This window comes from Eptatretus burgeri, chromosome 10 (assembly GCF_056783735.1).
Source record: "Eptatretus burgeri isolate ZD-2024b chromosome 10, Ebu_testis_v1, whole genome shotgun sequence".
Taxonomy (NCBI): Eukaryota; Metazoa; Chordata; class Myxini; order Myxiniformes; family Myxinidae; genus Eptatretus; species Eptatretus burgeri.
In genome coordinates, this window is record NC_140970.1 from 64,603,798 (window position 1) to 64,625,940 (window position 22,143).

General features: G+C 42.8%; 1 protein-coding gene across 3 annotated transcripts in view; it reads right to left on the bottom strand.

Moving 5' to 3' along the window:
• Positions 1-211: 211 nt before the first annotated feature.
• Positions 212-22,143, bottom strand: part of PAQR3 (progestin and adipoQ receptor family member 3) — a 33,319-nt gene continuing 11,387 nt past the window's right edge. The window contains exons 4-8 of one of the 3 annotated variants that reach the window (XM_085898729.1): positions 12,023-12,178; positions 11,640-11,849; positions 7,225-7,315; positions 3,153-3,321; positions 212-1,977 (exon numbers count right to left, since the gene is read on the bottom strand). In XM_085898729.1, the coding sequence (XP_085754855.1) occupies positions 3,170-3,321; positions 7,225-7,315; positions 11,640-11,849; positions 12,023-12,178 (609 nt within the window). In that variant the 3' untranslated portion in view covers positions 212-1,977; positions 3,153-3,169. Of the gene's footprint in view, positions 3,322-7,224; positions 7,316-9,160; positions 9,516-11,639; positions 11,850-12,022; positions 12,179-22,143 lie in introns of those variants that run through there. The other 2 variants (XM_085898728.1, XM_085898730.1) reach the window with 2 other exon arrangements.

Consider the following 22,143-nt stretch of genomic DNA (forward strand, 5'->3'; position numbering starts at 1 on the left):
TCCGTCCGCTTTCATTGGCGGAAGTACAAATGGTACGTGCTGCTTCCTTGTTTGACGCTCAGCATTTATAAGGATTGGAGCATGGACAAACGCTCGGAAGGCCAGTAAAACCAACCAGTAAAACCCTTGCCAAGAAACTGCTTCGGCAGCACCGACACTCTGTAAAGAGTATGGCATCATTTATTTATTAACTTGTGTGTAACTCATCTGACATGTGCAATAAAATTTATTGAGGTTTGACAAACTGCAAGTCATAAAAACATACGTTTATTTTATCCCCCCAAGAAATCAAACACAAAAAGGTGCAATCAGGAGGAAAAAAAAAAACCCAAAAAACATTTTGGAAGCAATCGTTTCATATGCAGCCTGTGGCTGCTGGTTGCATCATCTTATGGAAGCACGGTTGTGCCACTAATGCAGTGCCCCTGTTACCATTAAGCTGGTACTCATTTTGCTGACCTTGGAAGGATGACAGGCTAAGTCAACCCACCTGGTGTTATTTCAACGGGTCGGCAGGGGCTTGAACTCAAGACCCTAAGATCTCAAGCCAGCCACCTTTAACCGTTAAGCCAACACCAGGCCTGTGAGTAAGGGGTCATAAAAGCCAATTTATGTTGATACAATATGAAATTAGATGTGAATACTGTCGTTCCACAAATTTTGAATTAATGACTGCACATGGATTGCAATGGAGTCTTCCTTTGTTGGGCCAATACACAGTCTTGACTCGAGACCCATGGAAGAGCAGAACTCTGTGTAAACCTTGTAGCAGTTAAACCAGTCAATCCCAAGTTATTGTGGAATGTTTAACATCCACAAATTAGATCATGCAAATGTAAATGGCAAGACAAAAGTCTACAAAGGAAACTATGCCTCATGATAGTGTGATGTTCAGACCAGGGGGGTACACAATAATCATGTACACAGTTGCAACCTTGATGAAATAAATGCATATTATGAACAGTATCATAAGAACAACACCTTAAACCAATGTTTCTGCCTGTTTGTCACCAGGGCAAGTATCGTGCTAAAAATTGTATTTGGCACGCAATACACGTGGCCCACGTGCTGTGCAATCGGTCTGAAATCAAGTCCACATCGAGATCTTGTGTAAGTACTTGTATCAGAAAAATGAGGCATACCATTACAATGGTGGCCTGTAGATGAAAGACACTGGGTTGGTATCTCAGACGTGATTGTGGGTTAAACTCTTTCATTTCATGTGCATCCTATGGCAGTTATAGGTTAGGGCACGAATCTGGAATCCGACTGCCATGCTGGTGATGGCTCGCCTCCTCTAAATTGTGACCGAAAGCAACAATATTAACAATTTATAATCCAAGCTTACAAAAACGCAAGCTAATCTCAAGTGAATTACCGTGTCACTGTCGCAATGTTTCTCAAAACTCACCATTTGTTTGAGGCAATGTTAGGTTTTATTGTTCTCCCATTGCTTTTGTCCACTGACAAAATTCCAAAAGTTCTGTTCTGCAGCTTGCAAGTTAAGTAAAAAAAGTGATCTCAAAATTACATGTACACATAATTATTTATCGATATATCTGGTAAAGATCAAATTTCTAACATAATTCGTGTTTCTGGAATTAAATTAATGGCATCTTGTACCAAGGATGTGGTAATGGCAGGAAGCTTTAGTAAATATAACAAAGAAAGTCTTGCCAAATTCATGGTGATATCGAAGAAAAATGGACATGACATCCCCCACCCCACCCCCCCCCAATACATCTTGCAATCTTTCCTAATGAGTATCCGCACTTAAAACCGTTCGACAATGGGTAACGTCCTTCCTGGGAGGCAAGATGGATGTGCATGACCGAATGTACTCGGGTAAGCCTTCCATCGATGGGCCGACAGTGTCGCTGTTATTAATTGAACTCTTGCTTCAACATCAGCGCATCACAATTCAGGAACTTGTGACAAGGAGCCGGGAAAACACAAGTCAACAGTGCATCGTCACACCTACGATGTGGGGGAGGGGGGAGAGGAAGAAAGGAGATGACAAAATGGGTGCCACACGTACTCACAGAAGAGGAGAGACAGAACCAGCTTGCTTTATTAACAACGACTTTGGCCTTTTCCATGGCCGTCCTTTCTTAACGGCTACCATTTCTGGAGATGAAACACAGTGCCACGACTGCAAGCCCACGGAGATTATGTGGAATGATGTGACGCGAATAAAGCGAGTCAATTGCACTTTGTCAATTATGTATGTTGGGTGACAGAACTTCTGGGATGTCGCTTGGAGACCAGACTGGCTTTGTGCAGAAGAAGAGGTCATCTACATATTACATATGCAAAGGGATAAAGGCCAGATAAAAGAGAAAAGCAAGTTTTGAGTGAGAGGAGCATGGATATAGCAGAGGAATGGGGCAGCACAAACATTCCAATTTTCTTATGTAAAAAAAATACATGGGCCCCCAATCCTGTGTGATGTTACCCCAAGGAAAAAAAAAATTCACTAGGATCATACTATAGTAACTTTAATAGTTCACTCAGATTAAATAGAAGAAAAGTACAAGTTAAAGCGACTGTTTAATCTGGGTGGGGAAAGAAAATTGCACGTACCCCTCCTGCTCTCCCCCCCCCCACTATCCTCCTCTCCCCAGCTCTTACATTAAAATCGAGATGAGCACTTAAAATACCACAGCTCAAACCTTTGTGTCTTGACTGAATCTCAAATCATAGAAAAAGATAAACATCGAGCAATCGAGCAGTCCAGCACTAAAATAAAAATAAAAAAAAACATTCAAAAAATAATAATAATCAGAAAACACCATGTTTAGTGATGAACACCGTTTAAATGAACCATAAGCTGTTCACAAACACCAAACTATCCTGTACATATTTTTTTAAAAACCAAAAAAAAAAAAACAAGCAACTTCAACATTAAAGGTCGATGTGCAGCTGGCAGCAGAAGGCACCTTAAGCAACGAGATTTTTCAGCAGAGTTCAAAATGCCAGGCTCAAACCACTCCAACAGTGTCAATCGACCGCTCCGTCGGCAGTCTGCTATAATGGATGACTACACAATTACATCAGCACCTCTGAGGTTTTCATCTCATCATCCACAGAAGGAAGTAATAGCAGGGCCACACGGATTGAGCAAAACAGATCAGCATATGGTCCAGGAAAACCTTGTCAGGATGAACCGTCACGCTGGATGGTCCGAGGGATGAGGCCCGTGGCAACCGAAAGGAGCAAAGGAACGGATGAAGCACAGGACAGCTTGATGCCACCACGAGAACATCAGCACAACAATAAGATGCCAGCACTGGTGACTCGAGCCAACAACGTTCAACCATCCTGTTGATCAAAAAGAATTATCACATTTTGCACGAAGACTCAATTTGATACAAAGCGTAACAAACTAAAGTTAAAATTAATGCAGCTTCTGGGGAACGGGAGTTAAATTGAGGTAACAGGAGGGTAGAGGAGGAGTAGGACAAGTGAGAAAAGACAAGGAAGGAGGATAGGAATAAAGGAAGGGAGGGAAAGAGCATGTGCCATGTGGTATATTGGGGGGTGAAGGGAAGGGATGATGGTGGAAATTATATCAGTAACACTGGGCAGCTGTTGCACACGATTATACAAGGGTGAGAAAAAAGCAATGCCTCATAATCTCGCATGAACGGAAGGCCAACATAAAAACAGTCAAACTTACAACTCGGCCGAAATGGGATGAGAGCATTCTCTGTTTACGGCTAATTTTAAATCGACTTAAATGAGACAAGTAAACTATCCAGCTCTCTGAGGGAGCACCCTGGTGTTGGGGGGGGGGGGGGAGGGGGAGTGATGTGAGGGTGATATTGGGTAAGGTGGGGCAAATATATCAGACTCAGCGTCGACTCAGATTCTGCAACCGGTCCAGACGGCATCAGCCCACGTGTCCTAAAAACCTGCTCCTCTTCTCTCTTCTCTCTTCTCTCTTCTCTCTTCTATTCACCCTCTCATTTGATCAAGGTCATCTCCCATCTGCTTGGAAATCAGCAAAAATTACTGCCCTGCACAAAAAAGGTGCAAAAACAGATCCCTGCAACTACAGACCAATCAGTCTTCTCCCAATCATCAGCAAAGTTATGGAATCCATCATCGCTTCAGACATTAAATCCTTCCTCTTCTCCAATGGCCTGATTTCCAATCATCAATTTTGATTCAGATCAGATCACTCTACCCTGGATATGCTGCTTCTGCTCTCCTAACAATGGATGGAGGTCCTCAATGCCAGACAGGAAATCCGAGCCGTATCCCTGGACATATCGCGTGCTTTTGACACAGTCTGGCACCCTGCCCTGCTCACCAAACTCTCTTCCTATGGTATCCAATGCCATCTCCACTCATGGCTCGCAGACTTCCTCTCCTGTCACACCCAACGTGTGGCCATAAATGGAGTTCCTTCATCCCCTCTTCCTATCCAGGCTGGAGTTCCTCAAGTCAGTGTTCTTGGCCCTGTTATTTTTCTGGTTTTCATCAATGATCTCTCCGACACTCTGCAAACCCCTCTTTATCTCTTTGCTGATGACTCCACCCTCTGCTGTACCACCTTTCAATCCTCAGACTGGCAAGCAGCAGCTTCTTCACTCTGCAGATCTAAAATCACAAACTGGTCCAACACGTGGAAGATGTCTTTCAATCGTGACAAATCTCACACTCTCACTATGTCTCTCCGAAAGGACCGTTTGGAACCCTCCCCCTCCCCCCCAATCTACCTTCTCAACAATCCTCTGGAGCAAGTCCTTTCTTTCAAGCTTCTGGGTCTCATTTCCAACATGGCCTCCGCCAGTCGCCGACTGGGAATCCTCCATCGTGCAAAGTCGTTCTTCGGCCCACCTGAGCTCCTGACCACATACAAAGCTTTCGTTTGCAGCCTGATGGAGTAGTGCTCTCCCTGGTGCTCCTGCCTCTCAACTTTCTCCCTGGTGCTCCTGCTCTCAACTTTCTTGGCTTCACACTGTGGAAACCAAGGCATTTTGGATCATTGGTATCTCCCATTATGAGGCTGAGTCTTTGGGCCTCTCACTCTCTCACCGCAGGCAGGTCGGTGGTCTTTCTGTCTTCTACAGTCTCCTCTGCTCTGTCTGCGATTTGTCCCCAGAATATTTCCGCAGGGCGCTCAAGGTCCGCCAACAACCCCCTTCTGGTAAAACTACGAAAATCACGAATCACTGCTCACCTTCACTCTTTCATTCCTCTTTTTTCCCACCTTTGGAATAAACTCCCTCACTCTGTTCAATCCCATTCTTCCCTCCAGGCCTCCAAATCAGCTGTTCACCACCACCTCTTATCAGCCCCCATCCAAATCCTCAATCTTTTCTACCATGTTTAATCCACCCCAAACCCACCTCCTTCAAATTCCCTGCTATGTCCATCTTGTATACCCCATGTTCCACACCCCATCCCTCTCGCTTCCACAGATCTCCTAATGTCTCTGTTCCCCACTGTTTTTTCCTTCCAACTCCCATCCCTCTTGTCTCATGCCCCCCTTGCTGTGCGTTGTGTGTTAGCTCTCATACGAGCCTCGACAAGGTATACAAAAAAAAAAATCCAGGAGATATAATGTGGACTAATCAGTCACCAACATCAATTCTGCACAAAATCTTGCATTTGTAATTGGAGGAAAATTTGCACCTCGTTTAGCAAATTATAATCGAGGATGTGGAAGAGTTCCATCAAAAAATACAAGAATGTGACAATTTCCTCAACAGAGCAAACTGAAGATTTTTATGTTTTTGGGTAAATCCAATATGGCTGCCAAACCAATGTGACCGATGACGTCATATGTGTAAAGTTTTGCCTCGATCTGTTCAGCCATTTCAGAGATGATGATATTTAAAGGTTTTTTTTTTTTTTAAATAAAAGCAATATGGCTGCCGAATAACGTCACCGATGACATCATCAAAACCTTTTTGTGGCCCATATTATCCTGAGATGACCAAGCCTGGTGTTGGCGCAGTGGTTAGGGCAGCGGCTTGGGATCCAAAAGGTCCTGAGTTCAAGCCCCGTTGGGCCACTGAATTAATACACCAGGGGGTTGACTCAGCCTGTCATCCTTCCGAGGTCGGTGAAATGAGTACCAGTGTACTGGGCCGGTGTATACCCCAGTTAAAATAGGTGTACCAGATCCCTATGTCGCAAGAGGCGACCAGGGTTGCGTCAGGAAGGGCATCCGGTGTAAAACATGTGCCAAATCACTATGCGGATCATATGGATGATCCGCTGTGGCGACCCCTAACGGGAGCAGCCGAAAGAAGAAGAAGAAGAAGAAGATTATCCTGAGATGACCCTCAATTTTCCACACTGATTGGATGTAGCATTCTACATATGCAATTATGCCATCATGCCATCATAACGAAGGCACCTATGACGTCAAAAAAAAAAAATCACATTCTCCATGAGTACTGGCTGTGTGCCAAGTTTCAATATTTTTGTCCGTGCGGTTTCAGAGATAGAGGTCCAAAATTTTTCCATTTTTCCAACATGTCTGCCACACCACATGACCTATGACGTCATAATTGTCATTAAAACATCCTGCATGAGTAATCGCACCAATGGTGAAAATCATGTCTCAATCTGACAAGCGGTTGCAGAGAAAAACACGAAAGTTCTGTGTGTACAAACAAACAAACAAACGGAACCAAATGCAATACCCTCTCCTTCGGCGAGGGTAAAAATTAATTACCAACACAAAATAAACCCGATAATCCACCCAAGCCCACTTCCTTCAATTCCCCTGCTTTCCTTCCTGAAAGTCCCTGTAATGTCCATCTTCTCTTCGCCATGTTCCCCGTCCCATCCCCATCCCTCTTCCTTCCACAGTTCACCTAATGTGTCTGTTCCCCACCGTTTTGTCCCTTCCACTCCCGCGCCTCTCGTCTCATGCCTCCTTGCTGTGAGTTGTGTGTTAGCTCTCATACGAGCCTCGACCAGGGTATACAAAAAAAAAAAAAAAACCGCAACAAACCATCCTCACTCCTTTCTTTAAAACAAGCTGTTCCGTCTCAAACTTTCAAACTCACAAAAGCACGACAGTCCTTGAATTCCTCAACCTCTGTCTCAAAGTTTAATCACTAAGAGGAAAACCTCTTTCCGCAGCATATTTAGTGTGCAATCCTTGTTTGTTTTTGCATCTTAACGCAGGTCAAGGGAAAAGCTTAACTATGTGTGTCAGCGTTTTGTGGAAAGAAATAAAAAGATGAATGAGATCCGTACCAGGGAAGTAGCATTCAGGAAACTTGCAGGAGAACAGCAGCAATGCCAAGCCAGCCATGATGTACATAACTGCTAATCTTGGCAGGAACTCCTATGTTGGAACACAAATGACAACCAATATGGAATAGGCAAAGCCAAGAAGCGAACGTAGAATTCTTCTTACACTCACTTCTTAAATATATCAAATTAAACCGTCTTTTGCGATGAAAAAATAAACATTACCTCAACATTACCTTCACAACAACAACTACACCGCCTAGAACAGGATCTCATCTGCAAAAATAAATATTACCTCAACATTACCTTCACAACAACTACATCACCTAGAACAGGATCTCATCTTCAAAAATAAATATTACCTCAACATTACCTTCACAACAACAACACCGCCTAGAACAGGATCTCATTTGCAAAAATAAATATTAGCTTAACATTACCTTCACAACAACAACTACACTGCCGAGAACAGGATCTCATCTGAAAAAATAAATACAACCTTAACATTATACCTCTACATTACCTTCACAACAACAACTACACCACCTAGAACAGGATCTCATCTAAAAAAATTAATATTACCTCAACATGATACCTCCACATTACCTTCACAACAACTACACCACCTAGAACAAGATCTCATCTGCAAAAATAAATATTACCTCAACATTACCTTCACAACTACAACTACACCGCCAAGAACAGGATCTCATCTAAAAAAATAAATATTACCTCAACATGATACCTCCACATTACCTTCACAACAACTACACCACCTAGAACAGGATCTCATCTGAAAAAAAAATTTCCTCAACATTACCTTCACAACTACAACTACACCGCCAAGAACAGGATCTCATCTAAAAAAATAAATATTACCTCAACATTATACCTCTACATTACCTTCACAGCAACAACTACACCGCCTAGAACAGGATCTCATCGAAAAAAAAAAAAATATATATATATATATATATATATAACCTCAACATTATACCTCTACATTACCATCACAACAACAACTACACCGCCTAGAACAGGATCTCATCTAACAAAATTAATATTACCTCAACATTACCTTCACAACAACAACAACTACGTCGAGAACAGGATCTCATCTTACCTCAACATTACCTTCACAACAACTACACCGCCTAGAACAGGATCTCATCCAAAAAAAAATAAATATTACCTCAACATTACCTTCACAACAATAACTACACCGCCAAGAACAGGATCTCATCTAAAAAAATTAATACTCGAAGTGAATGTGGTATTGTTCTAACATTCACTTCTGACTTTACCTACAACTTGTTCACAACTGTATATGCAATTTCCACTCGCTTCGGCCTGGATTCGGAATCAGCGATTAAAAATTATTTTTTGATGATGCGGGAGATATCTTTATTAAAATCAGTGGAGGAAACATACACCATGTCTGATATTATTTGGGTCTTTCATGTCTCCGACGATGCCTTTATCTCCGGGCATGCATCATTCGCCATGACAAAAACCAGAAACAAAAAAAAAACCAGAAACAAAAAAAAAAAAAACCAGAAACAAAACAAAAACGGAAGCAAAAGGGTGATAGCCAATGACACGGATTCACAATTGGCAAGGTATTGTGTTGTTTCCCATTCTCTCATGTGCACGCGTTAAGTAATATTTACAAGATAGAAATAAAACCCAATCATGTTTATACACCGCACAGCGTTTAAAAACAACCGGAAGCAAAAGGTCATATCCAACGACACGGATTCCAAATAGCCAGGGGTATTGTGCTGTTTCCTATTCTCTCATGCGCACGCATTAAGTATGAAGCTCACTGCGTTCGCTATTATTTGAAGCACAACTCAAAAAAACAACAAGATGACTTTAATAAACTCTTTTTTTTCTTGGCAATAAAAATAAACTTAAAAATAAATCTTGGCAAAAGCATTCAGCATCCCTTTTATTGCATACAAAGTCAAGGCTCATGGAAGAGCTCGAAAACAGAACGGATCAGGATGCAACAAAACAAAATGAACAGCAGAAAGAGAGGCAGGAAAGGCCAGCAGCAGGGCCGACGGAGAAAATATACAGATGGACAAATAAGGAATGTGGGTAAGAATGAGGGGTACAGGATAATACAGGGGGTGGACAACATGGATATAGGAGCAACGTCTCAGGAAGGAAAAACTGGGAAAAATTGGGAGGGGGAATGGGGTTTGGGTTATCGAGGGTGGAAAAGATCACAGTATTGGATAAGGGGGTGGGGGCGATCTAAGATAGTGGTGAAAGGCCATCTTGAAAACCTGGAGGGAAGAATGAGATTGAAGAGAATGTGGAAGTTGGTTCCACAAGTGGGGAAAAAAAACAAGAGAAACGAATGAGTGGAGATCCTGAATGTAAACTTTACTAAAAAGCATTGACTACAATAATACTTCATTATTTGTGGCATCATATTTGCAGCTTAAAACTAGAGTGAAATCAAGGCATGCCATTGCAAATCCCCACGCTTCCCACCTAAAGCAAAGTTGAAAGATGGCCAAAAGTTCCACCAGGAATGACCCAATATCAAATTTTGAGTTAAATAAATAAATAAACAAATAAATAAATAATTTATTAAAAAAATCTTCTGACTGCCTTCGATCTGAATTATGTTACACATCAGGTTTTTGTTGACCTTTTCACCCTGCCCCATGGCCCGAGCGGGTGGGGCCAAAAACGATGCTGCTCTAACACCACCTTGCCATGTGTTAACTACAAGTTTGGTCAATTTCTGCACAACCATTTAGGTGGAGATAGCATGACGGCCAGACAGACAGACAGACAGACAGACAGACTTGATAACAATATCCCCCCTGTTTTTAATCAAAGGCCATGGGGATAATAACCCAAACTTTTACACAGTACGATATATACACACACATGATCTTGCAATCACCTTTACACTATTTTCATCCAATTACACAATATTCATCAAAAATGGAATTCACAGTGAATCTAGTGGTAGGGGTTGGGCACAATTGAAGGATGGGTATGTTCTCGTCCATTCGAGTAAATATAAGTTTGCATTTATATTTGCACAGACTGTCGGTGTAGTTGCGTATTTGCCAAACATGGTTATGTTTGTTTCATCAATTTTGCCTTTGGGTCACATCCGGTGCAAGACATAGCGAAACATTCTGACCCATAACACAAGTGCCATCAGGGCAATGAGCCGGTACCACAAATGGTGAGCATCCAACATAGCCCAAGCCAGCTCAAGGGGACAGCATTTCCATGAGTGTGGACACATGTCACAAACTAGAGGGGGAGCACTCGGGAGAGTACAAAACCTCCGCCGCCAATACTGCTGGGTCACTCAAGTGAACCTTATATCTTATTCATTAAATATGATGTCAACAGTGCTGAGAGTTATAGTTTTTTCTCCATTTTTTGCGGGGGGGGGGGGGTTGGAAATCACTTAAAACATGTAAAAATACAAAAAAATTCTCTATTTTTTTTGGGGCCCGTAAAAAAAAATTGGTGGGGGGCATTGGAAATCACTTAAAATATGTAGAAATGCAAAAAACAAAAAATTTCTCGAACAATTTTTTTTTTGAGGGGGGGTTGGAAATCACTTAAAACATGTAGAAATGCAAAAAAAAAAATTCTCTATTTTTGGGGGGGGGGGTTTGGAAATCACTGAAAACATGGAGAAATGCAAAAAAAAAAATATATTTTTTCTCTAAATTGTTTTTTTGGGGGGGGGGACCAAGTCCAAAATTTAATGGCATGATCCTTGGACAATACCTAACCCCCCCCACCAAGTTTCGTCGAAATCCGTCGAGGAGTTTTTCCGTCATACTGTTCACAAACAAACAAACAAACAAACAAACAAACAGAAAGGGGTGAAAACAGTAACCTCCACCCATCTTCGAAGATGGCGGAGGTTAACAAGTGCGTGTGTTATTGTAACGTTACTGAAAATGATTCCTACACAAAATTTTGTCTTCAAAAACTCTGGACTAATGTCGCTTGATATTTTCACACAGGATGGATCAATTCAACCTTCTCAGATTACTCAATCACCATTGCTAATTAGGCCTTATAGGGTCACTATAGAACTTGATGTTACAGTATCTCAATTACTTGAGCCTCCTTCACATATTCAAAATATTCTGATCCCATAATGATGAAGCACCAGTGTTTCACAGTTGTCGTGTGCAGTCTCTGTTGCGCTGTGTGTATGTCACAAGTCACCTGTCACTTTAGCAATTATACTTGGGTGTTTCCCAAGACGCTTCCTGCAGACTGTGTTGACAGCTGAAGGATATAACTTGATGAAATGTTTTTTTTTTTAAATGTTTTCTCATTAAATATCAGTCAATATTTGTTTCAGGAGTAGATGCCTTTAAAATAACTTGCAATCATCAAAAAACATCCATGCTAACCTGCACAATAGGCGCTTCCAAACCTCCACTTAGTATCACCCAATGGGCCGCGAGAACGAGTCCAACTAGGCCCAGCGACACAAATAGAGCCATGGGGGATGACGGTGGCAAACGGCTACCAAGTGGAGAGTGAAACGATGGGTGCAGTGTCAGCACAAATATGGCTCCTGTGAACCCCAGCACCATGAGGAGATATACCCGATGCCAAAACTAGAGACAAGAAAGTGAAAAAACATTTGTTTTTTTAACTGGTGAAAGAAAAAACAAACAGTTTCGAGATTTCAAAACAAATTCCATTGTAAACAGATTTGTAAATGACTGATGCCAATTAATCATCATCAACATGACGTTTACACAACATCAATAACAACAACCTAACTCACCGGGTGACAGTAGAATCCAAAATAAATGGCTGGAAGGAAGCAACCCAACATGCCAAAGGCAATCCCAGCATGATCGATAGACAGCCAGCGCCGAACCACCCGCTCGGACCGATGAGCACAGAACAGGTGGAAGCCAGTTGAAAAAAGCATGCACACCTGGAAGGAATTAAATGGCATCAGCCACAACTAGGAGAATAAGGCAAGCAAACAAATACAATGTACACAAGAATGGCAATCCAACAAAGATGATAAATTTGTATTGCAATTACAATGACCAGTCACATCATAATGAATAATGGTCATGTCAAACAGTGAATAGCGAAAGAATCAAAAAGCAATCACCAAGGGTAAGCATACGATCCAATGATGGCCATACTTTATTTAGAGCACCATATGACCTTCACCTTCAACATTTTAGGAAAGTGTAAATTAAGAAAATGTGTCCCAAACTTCCTTATATCCATAAAACTCAACATCATAAAAATCAGAGGAAAATTATTCAAGTTATGATCAAAAAAGTGATGGGGTTAATGAGGTCACAATCTGAAAAAAAGTAGGTCAAGGACAGTAATGAACAAGAGAAAGAGCAATGAGAGATTACAGACCCTCACCAAGACTTCTTTTGAGTGGTGTATTTTTATAGGTTTGAGGGTAAATCCAATATGGCTGCCAAACCATGTGACCTATGATATCATATATGTGTGAACCTTTTGTTCCTCATGGACAGGTGGTCATACGTGTAAAGTTTCGCCTCGATCTGTTCAGCCACTTCAGAGAAGAAGATTTCTGAAGGTTTTTTTTTTAACAATATGGCTGCCGAATCATGTGACCGATGACGTCATTAATTTTTCTGTGGACCATTTTATCCCTCGATGACCCTCAAAATTTTTCATACTGATCGGATATGGCGTTCAACATATGCAATTATGACGTCATAACGAGGGCACCTATGACGTCACAAAAAAAAAATCACACTCATTCCCCATGAGGAGTTTGTTCTGTGCCAAGTTTCAATTTTTTCCTTGATGTAGTTTCAGAGATACAGAGGTCCAACGTTTTTCCAACATGGCTGCCACACCACGTGATCCATGACATCATAAATATCATTTAAACATTCTACATGAGTAGTCGCACAAATGGTGAAAATTTTATCTCAATCTGACAAGCGGTTGTGGAGAAAAACATGAACGTTTTGTGCGGACAGACAGACAGACAGACAGACAAACAAAAAAAAAAAAACCAATGTCACACGCAGGGTGACCCGTATCTTGCCAAAAGGTGACCACGTGTGACTTCTTTAAGGTCACACTGAGGTGAACAGAGCTGCTATCCACCAGGAGCAACTCCTTGAGGAATATCTGCCTACGAGAGATCCCGATGAGAATCGTTCTACAGAGTAACCATGAAAAATATGCTTTTGCCTCATAACGTCACCAAATGACGTCATAATGTCTCAAGCTTGACATATCTAGAAAGCACTCATCGAGGTGTTCAATTTGAGGTACTACACGATATGGTTCCTAAAACTTGAAAATTTGACCTTGGGGTCAAATATGTTTGACCTGAGGCGCTAACCATGAAGGTCAAGGCCAATCGCCACCAAAACTTAATCAGCTGAGCGCCAGACCATGAACTATATTCCCATGAAGTTTGAAGACGATCCGATCAAAATTACTCAAAAAATAAGGGTTTCGTCGACTCCCCTGATTTGCGACAAAGTGACCTTGACCTTCAAAATTTTGTGCACTGAAAGGGACCTCTATAGGCCTCTGATATGCGAAGTTACAAAAATTTCCGATGATAACTGTGCTCTGCAGAATTTTTTTATACGTGATGACAGACAAAAATAAAAAATAAAAAAACATACAAGCTGACTAACATATCTTGCAAAACTTCGTTTTGGCAAGATAATGAAAAATCACTCATAGAGTGACACTTGGCAAAACAGCACTTGGTAGGGCACACACCACTGCCAGGTGGAACAGTGCACCTTTTGTATCCCACTGATGGGCTGGATCAAAACCAAAATGTAATCAGCTTGTTCTTGTCACCTCACCAACTCATCCACTTGTGTTGTCACAACACGCCCACAACGTTTTGAGATTATAGGGATATATATATATATATATATATATATATATATATATATATATATATATATATATATATATATATATATATATATATATATATATATATATATATATATATATATATATATTGTTACGGCTGTGGAAATTTACAGAACACCAAAGAGGTCCCGAGATCAGTTATGCCGGTAAGTCTGTTCAGATAGATTCCCCACCATTGTTTAAAGGGATTTTATTCGTGTTAACAGGGCTGTGATCTTTGAGTTAGCCATTATTCTTTTGCTATCGTTATTTTGGACCAACCACCAACCACAACGCCAGCCACAACAACCACAACCAACTTCTCCGCAACCGCAGACATCTCCACGAACACCAAAGGGGAACAACAACTCCCGCCCCGATTTCTCTGGTAAACAAGATTGACGGTTGGAACTCAACTCCCGCCCCGATTTCTCTGGTAAACAAGATTGAAGGTTGGGAAACAACAACTAATCCAGCCGATCTCTGTTGGAATGTTCCACCCCCCCCCCTGCGCCACGAAGGGAGGGGCGGGGTGCCGGGGTGATAAAAGGGCACGCAGAGTGCCAAGTGAGCGGTCGGTCGGGTGGAAGAGAGTGTCTGTCGGGGTTCGGAGAAGCCAAGGAGCTGCGTAGAGGTCTGGGCTCGTGTTAGAGTCGGGAGCTTGGAACAGTCAGTCGGGGAAGGTCTGGGCATCGCGAAGGAGACGCGGGCTGGAGGCACAACCCTGCCTGCCGTGTCGCACAAGCCTGCGTGTTTGTGTGGGGAGAGCCGGAGAGATCTCGCCTGCCACGGGGAAGGTGCGCGAAGCGCGAATAGCTGCCGTGGGGACGGGACGTGGCGACTCGCCCCATCAAGGCACCACGAGGGTGCAGGTAACCTGCATGGTCTCGTGGGACTCGTTCGGTCTGTCAAGTCCCAAGGCCTACGGGCCCAGCCTGACCCCCTTGTCTATGAGGGTGGTCTTTTCTTTGTTTCTTTGTGTGAATGATGTGGCGCCGAGTCCCGACAAGTAGAACTGTTAAGTGCCTGTGAATAATAACAATAGTCGGTTGTAGTGCTTTGTCCTTGCTCGTATTTTGTGCCCGTCCTGCGCATTGCTTGTTTGGTTGCATGACTGCATGCGTGTTTCATCAATCGATTGCATTTATTGTTGCTTTCCTGTGTATGTGTGTAGAAATAAATGTGCTTCTTAAAATGTTAACCCGTTCGTCGTGTCCTCTTTCCCCTATTGAAGTGCCATCTTCTATTGCGGAATATTAATTGGTTTTTAAATAACCGATAAATAGAATCGGGTCCAGCGAGGTCTGGCGATAATACCTGCTCGGTTATCCCAGAACGGAACGGACCGCTGAAGCAGTTCGTGTCCAAGCAGGCCTCCGCCGAGGTACGGTCCCTCAGTAGGTTACCCGCACGAGTACTTAGGTATATCGATATTCGGCGATTGACCCTATTTCGCGCGGGTAGAATACGGACTGGGCTGTGCGTTGAAGGCACACCCGTGACTGGTTCTCGGCATTGTTCCGGGAAGTCGCGACTGAATTGCTCGTTCGGTGGGCGAAACGACCGCTATTAGAGAACGCGGTCGCTCGCACACCAGGCGGGCGGAAATTCGTAATATATATATATATATATATATATATATATATATATATATATATATATATATATATATATATATATATATATATATATATATATATATATATATATATATATATATAGTTGTGGGCCGGGGACTGTGTTGTCCCAGAATTGTAGGCCGTCGCTCACGGATAATTCCGTGAGGCAGCGGGTCGCTTAACCGACTGTGGATGCCAATACCTCCACCGCATAGCCTCGGGTCTTTTTGTCGAGAACCAATTTACCTAATTAACCACGCGGTGTCGTCTACCGGGGAACCATGCCCTCGGTATGTCTTGCCTGAACCAGATCACTCTTCCAACTACCAACTACCAACTACCTTTCCGGTTCGGATGCAGCCGAGTGGAACTACCAAGAACATACCGGCTTGGATGAACAGATTATCGGGGATAAAGACCTAGCTAAACCCAAACCATGCTGGACCAATGAAGGAATAGACAAAAACAAAATGGGAACATTTTTAATAATGGTTTATTTACAATCAACTTACAAAAGGACTCAGAGCAGACTTATCGCGGGATATACAGGCAAGATTTACAATGATCAAACACTTAAACAGTTCTACTTAAAGACGACACCACACACTCAGACGAAAATAAACCCAGGTGTATTGCAAAGGACCCCCACAGCCAGAGAGGGAGGTGAGCTGAGGTCGCAGTTCTTTGGGGTACCTGCACGTTGGAGGGAAGGGATGCTCTATGGTGCAGCACCTGCCAGTGGTCGTGCAGCTCGGCCCACAGCCACACGCGCGGAGACCGTGTCCGCGAAGGAGCCTGGGTGGAGCAGAGCGGAGTCCGAGACGGGGATCAGGGCCGCTGACAGGACCCATGAGAGACCCGGTCAAGATCAGGTGCCCTTGAACCAGCGCAACAGATGGGCCACCAAGGCAAGACGCGGGCAGACCCTCCGCGTCACGACCCTCCTTTCTTTGCAACCCGCGACTCCAACCGTGTCACTCCAACCACTGTCTCGCTCCAACGCTGTTTCTCTCCAACCTCAGACTCCAGCTACCACAGCCGACCCACACAGAATTCTCTCAACCCTCTCAGGATGGTGCCAGAATTTATCTCCCAGTCAAGTACTCTTCGCAGCTTATGGATCTCTCCCAGCGAGGAGGGGCCTTGGTGAAGCTGACGCCACTGTCCACCCTGATTGGACAGAGCTTCCATGGGTCTGCCCTTTCTGGGCGGGGTTTTGGCCATGTGGGGAGAAACCCCCCCCCCTCCACGCGTGTCTGGACTCATCAAGAACAAGCCACAACACAAAGATTTTGCCCTGGCCAATGGGCCTTTGGATACAGCAGGTGGACAGTGGATTGTGATGGGGGATGAGATAAAGATTTATTACCCCAATTAAAAAAAAAAAAAAAAAATCGCAACGCACCCCTTCGATTTCCCACAAAACACGAGGGAATCTGTCCACACATATACTTAATGGCATAACTAACTTTGTGTCAGCTGAATGTTTGAATGCATACGGTTCCGAGAACCGTAACATCATATATATATATATATATATATATATATATATATATATATATATATATATATATATATATATATATATATATATATATATATATATATATTGTTACTGGCCGGGGGGTCAGCCGCCAACCGACCGCTCTGAACGGAGCCGCAAGTTGAGTCGGCCCGACCGATCGCCCGGAATATAGATCGCCGCCCGGATAACTCCGAGCGACGGGTCCTTGTACAAGAACCGAAATACGCCAAATCGGCAGATCACGTGGGGTAGGGTCGATTGCCAATCTTCAATGTACCTAAATACCCACGTGATCCAACTAGCGGGGTATTCCACCCTCGACGGAACTTGTACGGAACAAACCGCCGAGGCGAGCTTGTCCATGCGCGATTCCGAGCGGCGTAACCGCCAAGAACCATCGGTCCAAATGTCCCCCCATTACGGCAAACCAACGGCTTTCTCACTCCCAACACACGAAATGTTCAGTCAATGAGGGAATGGACGCAACGAGCAGGTTTACATTTACACAAGGACATTTATTATAATGAAACACGTATGCAATTAAATAAGGCAAACACGTATGCAATTATACAAGCAAAAAAAGCACGACAAAAGAACTACAACCGTCTACTTATTATGTACAGTCATTTACACTTAACAGCAGTTCCTACTTATTAGATGGGCCCACGGACACACGTACACACACACACACACAAGAAGTAGTGGCTGAGGCCTTTAATCACGAGCTCCAGCTCGGAGGACAGGTGAGCTGAAACTCAGAGCTTGACTCGAACCTTTCCACCTCGTGTGATCTTCAACTTGTCCAGACCCAGGCTCCAGCGAGAGCGAGCTGGATCCAATCGCCGCGATCCTTCCCGAGCTCCCGCGAATCCTCCCGCGCTGGTGAGATGAGGCGCCGATCCTTCTTGTCGATCGTCGCTTCCCCGAGGATCCAACTCCAAGAAGAGGCCAATGCGTCACACCAAGCCGGGAAACAAAATGGAGAACAAAAAGCTCCACGAACCAAGAAGAAGAGGAAGAAGAGGAAGAAGAGGAAGAAGAGGAAGAAGAGGAAGAAGAGGAAGAAGCCTCCACTCGCAGCTCGAGCCGTACAACCGGCTCAAGTTCCTTCCAAAACAAAGCAGCAGCCGAAGCTCACTGAGCCAGCCGAAGCAAAAAGTTTCCGAAGGCCTCAAGCCAAGCAAGCCAAGCAGGACCCGATGGCCTGCTGAACGACTGCTCTCTCCGAAGCAAAAAAAGCTTACTCCTCCCACGGGACTCAGCACACGAACTATGCACACGGGACTCAGAACAGGACTCTTCACAAACTCAGCCCAACCACGGGACTCCCACAAACTCAGCACACGAACTCAGCCCTACCACGGGACCCTTTTGAAACAAAGAAAAGATGTCCTCTTTATCCTTTGCACCCCCTCCCCCGCACCCGCCGTGACTCATGCCCTCGTGATCCACCCCCCGCAGGGTTCTTCTTCCTCTTCGCAGAAGAGGGGGAGGGACATCTCCATTGTTCACTCCCTAACTATTAAATCGATCCGCAGCGCATCTAATCGATTTCAAAACATTTAAACAATGGAAGGTGAGCTATCTAGGGAACATGCACTTATCGACATAGCCGACTAAGGGAACCTGTATGTTGTGTGCAATTGAATTCCAAATCCGTAACAATATATATATATATATATATATATATATATATATATATATATATATATATATATATATATATATATATATACATATATATATATAGTTTTAGGCCCTATCTATCAATTTTAAAAATTCAGCCTGTGTTGACCTTTTAACCTTAAAATTAATTGGTTGTTGAATGAATTGACCTTATATGCAAATGCTCTTCAGATTTCAAGTTAATCGGATTAAAATTGAGGATTTTAGAAAATGTGGCTCAAATTGGTCTATTGGCCAATGTAGACCTTTTCAGTAAACCAACTTTTACAAAAGTTCAATGCGTAACCGTTGCAGGCTCGGTGACATTAATCCCTGAAAAGTTCAGAACGATTGTTTGAGTGGTTTGGGCTGGAGGCGAGCGGACAGACAAACAAACCAGCGGAGGCAATCAACATACTTGTCAAATGTATTTTTTTGTTGTTTGTTTTTTTGCCAAGTAACAAACAGACCCAAATGATACCCTCTCCTCTGGCGAGGGTAAATATCAGGTGCGCAACTTCATTCCAGGTACACTATTATGATGCAAGAAGATCTTGGAACTCCAAGTTGTCTGAGATTCCACATTGGCAAAATTGAGAGGTGACAAAAAAAAGTTATTTCTTTTTCAGACCGCCACTTGACCAAGACCATTAACCCGGAGGGGTGTGATGCAAACTAAGCGTAAATGTACCTTGCTCTACGCTATCTATAAAGGGCAATTTTGTTCCGATTGGACAAAAATAGTCAAGTTATGGTGAAAAATGGAAAGATTTCGATAATTAGGTCATGACCTTAAATTAGGTCAAGGTTAAAAAAGTCATTCAGCATATGTTTTATTTGCATTTTGAAAGTCTCAGCCAGCTGTGAGATACAGCAATGGCAGAATAAGAAAAAAAAAAAAAAACGGAAGGGGTGAAAAAAACCTAAATGGTGGTTTCGTACTCCAAAGGGTCTAAGAAACTTTGGGGGTATCAATAAACAAGCTCGAATGAGCTAAGATCCTCGTCCTCTTAATGATGACGTCATAAAACCAAATATGACGTCATTGTGATGTATCAGGTTTGCGATAAATTATCTGTGCTAATGCCCAGCTTGATTCCCGCAAACAAAATTCAAACAGTTTGCCTAGTTTCGGAGATAATGGTATAGGCAATTTCCATTAGCGGCGATATTATGACGTCAACTTTTTTTCTAGGAAAATTCTCCAAAATCGGAGATGGTTACTGCCTGCACGTGGGCTTTCTGCATATACATGGCAAGTTTCACGAAGATCCGATGAAAACTCTGGGTTGCGAAACAAAAAATGTCAAAAAATAGGAATGACGTCATAAAAATTGATATGAAGTCATATTGATGTATCATATGTGCGGTAATTAATATCTGCTAATGCCCTGTTCGATTCCCGCAAACAGAATTCAAAAAGCTTGCCTAGTTTCGGAGATAATTTTTTTGGCGATTTCCATTAGCAGAGATATTTTGACGTCATAATTTTTTTTTCTCAGAGAAATTTTTAAAAATCGGAGATGGTTACTCTCTGTGCAGGGTATTTTTACATATATATGCCAAGTTTCAGGAAGTTTCGATGAAATCTGTAGGCTCTGAAACAAATGAAACAAAAAACAAAAAATAGGAACGACATCATAAAAATTGATTGATGTCATAGTGATGTATCATATGTGCGGTAATTCATCTCTGCTAATGCCCTGTTCGATTCCCGCAAACAGAATTCAAAAGGCTTGCCTAGTTTCGGAGATAATTTTTTTAGGTGATTTCTATTAGCGGAGATATTTTGACGTCATAACTTTTTTTTTTTCGAGGAGGAATTTTCAAAATCGGAGATGGTGACTGTCTGCGCAGGGTATTTCTACATATATATGCCAAGTTTCAGGAAGTTTCGATGAAAACTGGAGGCTGTGAAACAAAAAAGTCCACAAGAACAACAACGTGAGTAAGACTTAGAGATCCTCCACAAGGATCTAAAAATGGGGGCACTAATTGTGGAAACAAAACATACAACAGGTATAAACCTCCCCCTATTCTTTAGGGGGAGGCTCAACAAGGTTTTTAAACAAACAACAAGGTGTGGTCAGAATTAATTATTTCCACAATGACTGGACAAAAATCAAACTACATAACCCCACTTGAAAGCTGTGTGGAGAGCTTCCATGTTATTGTGCCTTATGGATGACACTGTATGTGACCTTATGGATGACCCTTATGGATGACACTGCAAGCTCATGCTGCTGAAGAAAACTTCTTCGTCAGAATAAGCAGGAGAAAGCTCTGAAAATGCTTTCTTGGAACAGGCAGCAAAAGTCCAAAACAAATCTACCTCTCCAAAGCAGGCAGCTAAAACGAGGTGCCGATACGCACACAGCGAGCAGCATGAGACTTGCTGGAAGGAAAGGCAATGAACATATTGTTACAGGTCCAGGGGTTGCGAGGGGAGTACTCAGTCGCACTTCCCAGCCGGTGAACCTGAAGCCGACGAGTCGCAGATAACTCCGTGGCACGAAGTGCTGCTCGGCAACCACGGATGTTTAATTCAGGCAGGGTCCAGTGCCGAACTCCGCTTACTTTTCCGGCAAATTAAGCTTCCCAGATGGTGAACCATGCTCTCAACACCCTACTGCTGTCAATCAAAATGGCTGAGCGATACCCCAAATGGGACATCAACTAATCTCTGACCATAAAAAACAGCAAGACAGAACTTCCTGTTACTAGAACACACAATGGTCGAACCAATGGAGAAAAGACAATCGTGCAATTTGGAAACAGTTTATAACTAGAAGGGCACTCGGTAGAGTGCACATCTCCGCCACGTAATGCCAAATCCACGAGAACATAATCGGGTCCAATACATTTTTGAAATATGACGCTATACGATTGTTTTTGGCCCCATCTTTCAATGGTAAAGAATCATTTTTAAAATTAAATAACTCTCGTATCCAGATCCGGATTCGGATCTTCACCAAAATCGAATCGATTTGTTGTGGTCACACACCCAACATGTGCAACAAGTTTCATCCAAATCCGTCAACAACTTTTGAGATACTGTGCTATATATTAGTTGAGCCCGATCTCTCAATGGTGAAGAATCACTGAAAAAAAAATTACCGGATCCGAATTCGGATCTTCACCAACATTGAATCAATTCTTCATTGTCACACACCCTCCACCAAGTTTCATCCGAATCCATCC